The sequence below is a fragment of the Apaloderma vittatum genome, unplaced genomic scaffold (assembly GCF_000703405.1).
Source record: "Apaloderma vittatum isolate BGI_N311 unplaced genomic scaffold, ASM70340v1 scaffold19747, whole genome shotgun sequence".
Lineage (NCBI taxonomy): Eukaryota > Metazoa > Chordata > Aves > Trogoniformes > Trogonidae > Apaloderma > Apaloderma vittatum.
Genome location: NW_009728052.1, coordinates 21,013 through 32,230, shown reverse-complemented (window position 1 = coordinate 32,230; position 11,218 = coordinate 21,013). Strand labels below are relative to the sequence as shown.

Genomic DNA, 11,218 nt, shown 5'->3' with positions numbered 1-11,218 from the left:
TGACTCTGCCAATACAAAAACCACAGAGCAGATGTTGAAACCAGCTTGAACACTAAAGTTGGATACAGATTTACAGCTCCGCTAAAGTTTATTACAGGGCTATTGATTTCACTGGAATTGTATTTATGGGTTACAAAGTCAGACAGTCATATTAATACATTAATGTTTTTAATAAAGAATAAAATAGATCAAAACCTGGCTGACAGCCATTCAATCTACCAGTAACACAAGTGTTACTTTTTGGGAGTGAAATGCCACTGAGCAGCAGATCATCACCCCTGCTCTTTCCCAGCAGGGACCAATTCCTCTCTGTGAAACCTTTGGAGGCTGGCCAGGTTTTGATGGTTAAGATGTTTTCAGATGCTGACCAGGGTAGCAAATAGTTTCCAGTTGATGTTCATCCTTGCTGATTTAATTCAATAAGGCGACCAGCAAATACAGCTAATGTTCCTATTATACAAACTAGCATAAATATGCCAAGGAGAAGATGATCAACCACCATTGCAACGAATTTCCATTCTTCTGCAGCCTGGGAAAGAAAGAAAGGAGATGGTAAAATCCCTGAAGAACCATGTTTGTTACGAGCATTCCTGTAATTTACTGCCTTGGACAAGAGAAAAGCTCTTCCTTAAGTTCCATTATTATTACGCAAAAAGTACTCATTTTCTTTTCAAAAGCAGGTGAGTGGTTGAGAAAGTCTAAGCTACCTAGAAATGCAATTTTCAAACCTAAACTTTTAAAAACCCTGGCAACTTGGTGAACGACTTCATTAAAAAGAGATGATGAAAAGCTTGTTTTTTAGTGAAAGTACAGTTACTTTTGAAAGAGAGTTTGAAACATTGAAAGCAAAACACTTAGTTTCACACAATGATATTGTCTTTTTCATTCTCTTGGGATACCTAAGCAATTGACACTCAGCTCTAATGTCTGCGTTCCAAGCCCAGTATAGACTCTAACGTCCGGGAAAACTTTCTCCATAGCTCCCTTAGCCTTTTTTCTAGTTGTGGGAACCACTGGCTCCATGAGTCTGTTTTCACTGGATTCTCTTGTGGGAACACAGCACCATGAGATCAAGCAGAGTGTGAAGTGCTAAGTGTAGCAAGGCTCAGGATTTCCACCCTCTAACTGCCTTACAGAGGGACACGTACTGGCCTAAGGCACCCTCTACTTTGCCTTAGTTGCCCCACAAGTAGAAGAGGCTGTTTTACCTGGAGGACACAGCAAATTAGTGCTGTTTTGAGGTGGTTCATAAAGTGCCTGAATGAATGAAGCTAAGTGGTAGCATTCAGAAGGCATAAGCCTCAGTTTATTTGGAGAACCTGGCTTCTGAATGTCCCTGGAAATGTTTATCAGTGGTGCCCAGTTGACACAAGCAGCTGGGCTCCACTTCCGAAGGGAGTGCTTGCCAGGAACCTGAAGACCCTCCTTGTAAGCCCAGGCGGAAGCAAAGCCCAGAGGCGCTGAAGCCCGGCCAGCTCCCCCTGAAGGTAATACTTTATCTTCAGAGAGACATAAGAGTCATGGGGAACATGAGCCTACAGCCAGAACTATTCCACATGCTCCAGGAATTTGGTCACAGGAACAAACATCGCGCTATAAATCCTGCCCATGGCAAGGAGACACTTTCTTTTCAAGAGCATGGCCAAATTATTGCCCCTGAGAACTCCCTCCCCATTTTCCCCAGCAGCTCAACAGGAAAGGTCTATGATAATTTAGAAAGGTGAAGTACCAGTACTGAATTATCCATGCAAAAGTTGCATGAGCTGTGATAACTGAAATGAAAGAGGGGGTTAACTGCCTTGAATGTGCTAGGAGGCGGCAGAGCTAGGTTTTCCTGGGGAACACTGCCATGTGTGACTCCACACGCATTTATCCTTCCTTTGGCTTGCAGTGTGGAAAAAGTCAGTAATCGGAGTAGCCTGTGACGTGCTTCACTTGCAAGGACCACTTGTAGCAATTAGGAATAAAACAAAACTTTATTGAAACTGGAATTATCACTTGTAAGTTACACTTAGCACTTCTCAGATAAAACTACTAGCCTTTTAGATTTTGGCTTGCTTCTTGGCTTTCCAAAAGTGACAGGAACTTGCTTACCATAGGTGGAAGATGTGTGAGCAGGAGACAGGAGGAATATGTTTTGGAACTTGCTCACAGTGCTTGAAACTGCTTTGTTACTCACAGATGCTCCATCTCTATGGCTTCACATATCACATTTGGAAAACCTTAGCACCGTCACCTTTCTTTGGGACACAAACACACACACAATATTCAATTGCCACCTGCAGTACTTATCTGTCACTCCTTGTTGACTGTATTGAGGGGAGAAGACTGTCCTCTGCTAAAGCCAAACAAGCGCTCAAAATGTTTTTGTGAGGTGGGGATATTTTGCCAGAAAAATAAGAAGTTACAATTTGAAAGCAAGAAATGAATCATGCACAAAAAATGCCTTACATTATTGGCTTCTTGGTCCGATTTCATAGTTTCTGCAATGTATTTGATTCCCTCAATAGCATTTTTCACGTCTGGATTTCTGGTAAGCGGGGAGTAGAAGTTGACAGGCACAGAACCTGGCTTCCCAGAAATTTCAGAAATATCAATATCTTCTGCAAAAATATTTTTGTCCTGTTTATCCCTGGACGGTCGTTTCATTGTAGAGAAAAACATGACATTTGGGATTGTGTCGATGAAGATCTGAAAACAAAGAGAGTGAAGACAACAGTTGCTGGTCAGCAGGGCTGTGTTACAGATGTAGCTGAACAAAGGCAAGCCTCTGCTCTCCCAAATCTCTTCCCGCGCTGGATGAGCTACAGATTCCCTCTCAGAGTGTGTCACAGCCTGTGCCTTGGCCACACTGGGGCTTTTGTCAGCCTTATGTCCTGGAGCAGATGTAATCACCTGCAGGATTGTCACACGTTTTTCTGGAAACCATTTCCCCCTGCCAGACAGGCAACATCTACACGTGAAGCGGAGTGCAATACCCGGGAGCAGACCCTCAGCTAGTGAGAACTGACAGAGCTCCATCAATTTCATCTAATTTGGAACATATTGCTTATGAATTTGGCTTGAAGAATGGACTACAAAGGATCTCTTCTGGCTACTTACGTTTGACATTACAAATTCTTATTATACATGCACATAGAGTTTGCAGTAACTTCCTTTGGAGTAACAGCAGCTTGCTGCCAGAGCAATTGTAAGCATATGCAGTGTTTGCCTGTTGAAATCTCCCTTCTGCAGGGATTTTTTTGTGCTGCAGAGTGAATCTGATGTAAGTTATAGCCTTAAAAATATAATCAGAGATACACAGAAAAATCTCTTATGTCATGGTTTAATATGAACCTGGGCAAGCTTGAAAAAGGCAAGAATAACTAGTTGGAACCTCTTTGGTACTGTCTCCCTGGCAAAAAACTTGTGATGACAGACATCCAATTTTTTCTTCATCTTGTGGTTACCATTTAGATTACTGTGCAAGGATCTTCTTGTTTCCAAAGGGCCACAGAGCAATTGTATTTACTGGAAAAGTACAGAGTAGATCATAGTTTTTGCTAAACTGTCATTTGCAAAACAGGATGCTGAAGGCAGGTATCCCCAGTGGCCTTTGTGCTCTGCACTCACGTGGGCTGGCAAATTTGGCCACTGGCAGGGAGCAGTGCTTTGCAATCAGATGGAGAATTGGACTAGGAAACGTAATTTGAGTCCAGCTGGACGTTTTCTTTTTCCTGTACCTTCAGCTCCGTGTGTTTTGCCTCATCTGCACGACTCGACCCCAGTGGACAGTTTAGTTACTTAAGTGGGCACTTTAGCAGTCTTGCTGACTTTATGCACAGCTGAGTAGTAAACACTGGCTCTTGTGCCTAGAGAGATTTAACGTGATGCACTTACTTCCCCAATTCTTGTTGACTTTTACGAGAAAACCTGCTAATAAAATATGGAGTGCTCAGTGGAAACCAGGAAACATGCAAAGCCATAGAGCTCACCTTCCTGACCCAGTGCGGCATGGTGTGAGTGCTGGGGGACCGGTGGTGGGTGTTGATGACGATGACCGTGATGATGATTGAAGCGATGACAAACACCATTGTGAACAACATGTATTTGCCTATCAGAGGCACTGCACTGGAGGTGGAGGGAATCAGCTCCACAATGACCAGAAGGAACACAGTCAAAGACAGCAGGACAGAGATGCTCAGAGTCATTTTCTCACCTGTCATGCAAAAAAAAATAATTTACCAAATCACTGCTCTTAACATTCAGTACAGAGAGTATTTATTTGAGAAGATATGATGCGGACAATGGCTGCTCACACAAGTACACATGTGTGCATCTGGAGTGCTATCATCTCTCCCAGCATCCATAGCAGTAACTAGGCTGGCCAAACCAGAGAGCCTAATGTAGCATCAGCTCCAGCAGTCAGGTGGGAATCACGAGGCATGGCTGGGCTGATGTAGGGGTGATGGATGCAGAAAGCTTACTTGCCAGGAGCACTTCGTGGGTTGTGCATTTTGAATGACGAACTATAGGCACCTGATTAATGCTTGCTCCACAGTCTCCTGGGGTTCGCTCGCCTTTCTCTCTGGCAGGCTCATGCTGAGCTGAGTGGGCAGACAAAAATCACATCTGACACCAGAGGTCAGTTGCTATTTGAGATCTTGCAGTATGTAGGAATGTCAAAACATGATTTACACATTGTTTTTTTCTATCCAGTTCAACTTTATAGAAAGTTTTCCACTGGGGAAAAAAAAAAAGTCAAGTATTTCGTAGAAGCAGCTTAATGAAATTAAGCAGTGTGAAAAGTCAGCACAAGGTAAAAGGAATGAAGCAGAGGAAATGCTTGCAGGGAACAAGAGCTGCTAAGCCTGGATGAAGGAGGCCAGGCCAGGATTACTCTGTGTCACGGGAGATACTGTTCAAGCTCTCTGTCTCTGACACGGTGCAGAAGTGCCTCGGTCATTTCTGTGTGCTCTCAATGTTTACTACGTACCTACCTCTGGCAAAACATAAAAATCAACTAGCTACATCTTTGTTTTGTGGAAGTTAACTGGATAATCAGTGATTTCTGGGGAAAATCTACCCAATTTATTTAAATCAATCGTTTCACCTTTCAGTGCTTACTCTTCATTTGCAGAATCTTTAGAGCCATTCTTTTGAGCTGAAATGTCCAATTCTAGTAAGTGCTGCCCTTGCTGGTGATTTCAGATACTGAGAATTTCTCAGAAACTTGTTAGAAGAGCTGTTTCTGTGGCAGTAGAATGAATAAATTTACGTACCAGAGTCTGTGGGTAGGTAAAAAACGAACCCAGTTAAAAAGGAGAAAAGCAGGCAGGGAATGATGACATTCACGATGAAGTAGAGAGGCAGGCGCTGCATGAGGAAGTGGTAGGTGATGTCCAGGTATGGGGTGTCAGGGCAGCAAGCGTAGTAAACCCAGTGCTTCCAGCCACGGTAGTCCTTCATCACCCACTCCCCACTCTCCATGAAGTTACTCAGATCTGGACGATCACTCTCCTGACAGCAAAAAAAAACCCAAACCATACTCTCAATATTAGGTGTTACGGACAATATCAAAACAGAATTCCTGATAACTCAGGCATTTCATGCATTTTTGTCAGCATATCATTCTTATTTATATTATTTTACCTTAGAATATCATCCTCTACACAGCATTCAACTAAATATTTTACAGAAACAATCAGGGGTAACTGACTAAAGAGACAGGCTGATTAAGTATTTACAGATAGGCATACCCGAGGAGACAGAGAGAGTCCTTGCAAATGCAAAGTCATGAGCACAGAAAAATCACAACCTCCACACTCCCCACCCCCCCCAAAAAGAAAACAAACAAAAGCAGAACAGGCAGCACCATAAAGAGTGCTGTGAAACTGTCAGAGGATAGGCAGGTAGGAGACTGTTAGGGCACAGGAATTATGCATATGAAGAATTTTAGAAACCAAACCAGGAAATTTTGTTCTTGATCTACCAGTTGGGCTTTTATATTTTACAGGTAGTGCCTACTTCTTCTTCAGTCAAAACAAGATTATATTCCACTCTTAATCTGAGATCTCCTTAAAAATATGCCTAGGTCTTTATTCCTTTTCCCAGTTACAAACTTCTTGCTTACCGGGTTAATAACAACCATTGTACCATCATAAGTCCAAGTTCCTAGTTTCATACTGCAGTTCTGCTGGTCAAACGGGAAGTACGTCACTATAATTTCACAGTAACTTTTAAAAATAGCTGGTGGTGTCCAGGTGATCCGGCCCGTGTGCTCCAGAAGGACTTTGGTGAACTTAACGATTGCAAAATCACCGTCTGCACTGCAAATGGAACAAGGATATTGATGGCAATGCAAGCAGCTTAACTAACATCATTGCCGAAGGATTCCTTGCGGCTGTGGGTGGACTGATTGCCCCAGTGCCATCGTCCCTGCTCCGTGAGAAGCTTGCTCTGAGCCATGCAGCCACCAGCTCAGATGTCCTGGGAAAGCAGCCCCACCACAGCTGTGACACAGGGCAAAGCCACCCCTCCCCTCCCCAGCACCCCTTACTTGTTATAAAGAACGAGGTCTGGAAGCCAGATATCATCTGAGGGGATGCGGATTTTTTTAACACCACCGTAGTCGTCTGGATTCCATTTGAGGTTGATGTCTGTCCATTGCTAAAGAGGGAGGATTTCAGCCACTGAGAACCTCTTCCAGGGACTAGTTTTGGTACATCCTAGAAACATACACCTCCCTTGCTTTAGGACATGCAGGTAAACATAAACATATGCTAATGGGATCTTCAGCTGATTTTGTTACATTAACAAAAATTCTGATTTAAGAAGCTTGTAAATACAAAAAAAAAAGAAAACAAACAATAAATATACCAGAAAATTGTTTGAAATACAATGCAAAATGCTTTTCTTAAGGTTCTTAGTGTCTAGCACATATTGTTCTTGAGACCCCAGAAAGAAGAAATGCTCTGCTGGCTGACCCAACTGTCCAAGTTACCCCTGAAAGTATAACAGAGTAGTTAATTCCTGTCTGTTTCCAGCACATTTATTTGAATTGGATGACATGTTTAGCAATATTTAGTTACCTGTTTCAGGCGTACGTTCGTTGTCACAATCTGATTTACTTCATCCTTAGGATAAAAAAAAAAAAAGAAAGAAAAGAAGGCAGTAGCAGCAAATACCATGATTAAAGGAGAAAAATTGTTTCCTTGGAAAAATGACACTATTTGGCACTATCACGCAAGCCAGTAACTCAACATGTACCACACATTCGTACCGTACCACGCTAATAAGCTGAATGAGCTGCAGCCCAACGGTGACCACGACGGCGTCCCGATGGTCCTCCACTGGGCGCACCATCTTGTTGTAGTCCCTGAACAAGTCCTCAACGAGGCGAGTCTCGTGCTCATAGCACAGGGCCAGCCCAGCTGCAGAAAAGCAGAGGTGGCATCAGTGAGATGGTAAAGGGGACAGGCTACAGTGCCCTCAGTGTGAGGTGGGCATGAAGGAAACACTGTCAACAGCAAGCTGCTGGTGGTGGGTGGACACCGAGCCAACTGTGTGACTCCTCATTTCAGATGTGCATTATGTGCATTGCAAATACCATTCATTGGCAGGGGTAGCTATCTATCTGATCTGGAGGTCAGCCTAAGAGCAAGGCAACAACGGCCTCCATCCAGGAGATGAATAAAAATGAAGAGCGATGACTGTGGACTGAGCATTAGGAACCTCTTCCAGGCTCTCCCAACCCGCAAGTGATCTTACATGCAATACCTGTGGTCAGTTAAGTGCAGAGAATACATATAGTCAGGGATTTCTGATGTTGTCTTCCTGACCTTCAATTCTATGGACCTGCCTGTGACAGTAACATTAAGGGACAGAGCCAAGAACAACAGCCATTGAGCTGAAACCACAATCTGAAGTCTAAGCAGAGCAGGACCTCAACAGGAGTTGCTCAGGTTGCGTTTGTGGTGAGAGAGAAGAAAACCATTCACACAGTGATCTTGTATTGCCCTTTCCTCAGGGAAGGTCTCAACCTCTCTTTGGAGAGCTCTGCCCACCGAGCGCGCAGCGTGACTGGGCAGTACTACACAAAAGGGCACTTGCAAGAACAACATCACGAGGGAAAATGCCTTCGTTTCAGTACAGCTTTAGCAGAGTACTGTGTGGCACTGTACTCCCAAGGGCTGATTCCCACCTCACAGAAAACCAGTCGAGCCCCATTTCCAGCTCATTTGTTTCATAGCAAGCAGCTGCATCACGTACCCATGCTGCAGCTGCTTTGCTGTTACAGGGGAGTAGAACAAATGCAAGGGGGCTTGGGGCTTTTAAAGGTAGTGAGAGGGAAGAGAACAGCTAAGCCTCACCACAGACATTTTTGGCAGGTCCCATCCTTGCTTTACCCTGTCTCAGTTTGAATCCCAGGCCACTAAAGTCAACAAGAGTTTTGCTGCTGACTCCAACCTAAGCCAGGATTTCCCCTTGTTTCCTAACTGACTTTTCGTCAGCTCGTTTTACATAGTGGAGCTGAAATGCCAAGGATTCTGTCTTGGCCTTGTCCTGCCATGAGATTGTATTAAAATCTTGGCTGCCATTGAGAAATCTGCCTGTCTCAGACAAGCACTGCCTGCTGCCCTGGCCAGGCGGCTGGGCTGGGGTGGGCAGGAATCGTCTTTCGATTTTACAGTTATGATCACAGCATCCTACGCAAGTCAACCTCTTTGCTATGCTTTATTACAACAATTAAACTCTTTTACATTGCTACCTTCTAGTGCTGCTTGGTAGGAATTTAGTATACTGCTTGAATGTGGTGAAAAGTTTTTTAGGATCATAAAATACTTATTCTTTTAAGGACAGTTTAAAAAGAATTATCCAGGTACAACAGATGCAGCTGCAAATAACTTTTGCTTCCTTATCAGTAGTTCCACAACTTAATGAAAATTATTGTAATGAATTGTTACATTTCAAGCCATGTTTACTAGATCCTTTCACACATTTTGAAACATACGTAGCACTAGAGTAAATGGCAGCATGGCAAAAAAGATGACAAAGAGGAAAAAAAAACAATTAAACACAAAAACTTCTTATTTAAAAATACCTGGTGTCTGGAATTACAAATATCTGAGCTGTTATCAATACACTCTGTAGCTCTCATTTAAACGATTTGTAGTGTTCATAACCATTATCAGCAGGACAGGCTGCTCCCAGGACACACATTCACTCACATTAACATACACACCAAGCTCTGATCCTGCACACTCAGAAAGGAGCCGACCCCTGGTCACAGCATTGGCTGAGGCGCTTTTACCTGTGAGGATGAGGAGGAGTGCACGATGGACCTTCATCATCCTGGCTCCCTCTTGCTACAGTCACACAGATGGGGGCACAAACAAAGCGCCTTTAAGGTCTCCTCAGGAGTGCTGTGGTGCCTCCGGCCAGGGTGCTGGCAAAATATAACCACCGAGGTATTGATTTACAGCACCTGTTTTTGGGAATGACAGCTGAGGGCCACTGCACCACCAGGCTGGAAATGGGAGCACAGTGAGTTTCACCAGTCAAGTATCTTCTGCTGTTTACAGATGGTCATTTTTTTCTAAGTGCTGATGTGACCTACGAGTTAATAAAAAAATAAATATATAAATAAATATAAGAAAGGATTATCTATAGAGTAACTGAACATCTTGGTGAGATCTCAGAAACTTCCTGACCTGGCAATCCAAAGCTGCATGTCATCCTTTTTGACCAGAACAACCTGTGAGATTTGGGATTTTGTTTCTCTGAGGGAAAGCAGATTGCAGCAGTTATTTCTGAGGCACCCTCACCAGCGTCCTGGCTGTGCTCTGGGATTAGGCTGCTCTCCTTGCTTCACAGATAGATGAGAAGTCTTTAAAGTGATCAAATATGATCAAGAGGTATCTACCATTGAATCTACCATGATTTTCAGAATGTACTCAGTAGAGTCTCCCCATTGAAATCTGTTAACTAACCTAAGTAACCTGAAGTATAAGGGAAAATCACCCCATAGACACCCTTGCTGAAGTGTGAAAAGCAAATGGTAGGAATGTATGATTGGTTTCTATAGCAGAGCAGGTCCAGTGGATTGCTCATTGTTGTCATAAATTGCATGGAAAAGGGGTGAAGAGTGAGGTGTTCAGTAACAATACTTGGTTATTCAGGATAGAAAAGAAAACAAGCAGAGAAGAATTATATATATGTAATATGTCACATATATAAAATACATATGTTATTTATTTTATATATGTAATAAATATACATATGTAATATATATAATATATACACACACGTATATTTATGATGACCTCCTCTGAGCACACTGATATCACTCAAGAATAAAATCCTGAGAGAGATCGTTCTGTGGAGTGCTCAGAAGCATGAGAAAAACAAGTCCATTAGTTCCTAGGAAGGGAGATAAAGCAAACAGGAAAGATACCACTATAAATCCACAGTGTCCTGAGTGCTCTTTGCAATTCTGGTCCTCTGGTTTCAAAAGGAGACTTGGAAAAGGCCCAGGAGAAAGTGTCAACAGCATCCTCATTACAGACTGGCTTCTGTGTCTGGAAAGGAGAGACAGTATGAAACTTCAGTCTGGAAGAGAAACCAGAGATGAGCTTTGTAAAATCCCAAGTGGTCTGAAGAAGGCAAATTGGCATTCACTCACTGTCCCATTATAAAAATACAGAGGGCATCAAAGGAAACTTTGAGTTGTCAGGCTTAACCAAGACACCCCTTCACACCACAAGGCTGCAGTGGAACTCGGTGCCACAGGAATTTCTCATTGTCAGAAGTTCGTATGCATTCAGGGAAAATGGTCTGATAAATCTACCTTGTGCTATTAAATAAATAAATAACGCCCAACAAGATGCCTGCTGCAGAAGTCCCAGAGTCACAAGTCACAGGGAGCTGGGGAAGCGTCAAGTCACAGGCAGAGTCCTGGGGAAATCCTCCTAAATATTTGCTCTGCTCTTGTGCTTTTTCTTAAGCACCTGCTGCTTGGAGAACTTGCACCAGGTGACCTGGCAGGACTGTTCTTCCACAAATTTCATTTTCCAGGAAACATTCTCCCACAAAAACCTTTCTTAGTTCTTGCCTCTGGATGACACCAAGGGTATTTTATATTTCTTACAGAATAACCTTTGTGCTATCTGCCTGCTGGCTTGATGTTTCATGCTGCATGTCATTATTATTACTATTTTAATTAATTTTTTTTTAATCA

General features: G+C 43.1%; 1 protein-coding gene across 1 annotated transcript; it reads right to left on the bottom strand.

The window, feature by feature from the left end:
• Nucleotides 1-397: 397 nt before the first annotated feature.
• Nucleotides 398-9,373, bottom strand: CHRNA1 (cholinergic receptor, nicotinic, alpha 1 (muscle)). Its single transcript, XM_009873950.1, has 9 exons — nucleotides 9,293-9,373; nucleotides 7,267-7,412; nucleotides 7,071-7,115; nucleotides 6,539-6,648; nucleotides 6,113-6,308; nucleotides 5,262-5,499; nucleotides 3,975-4,198; nucleotides 2,452-2,691; nucleotides 398-529 (listed from the first exon to the last, which is right to left on the bottom strand). Exons 1-9 carry the CDS (start codon nucleotides 9,330-9,332, stop codon nucleotides 398-400), a joined length of 1,371 nt encoding a protein of 456 aa, XP_009872252.1. The 5' UTR covers nucleotides 9,333-9,373.
• Between the last annotated feature and the right edge of the window lie 1,845 nt (nucleotides 9,374-11,218).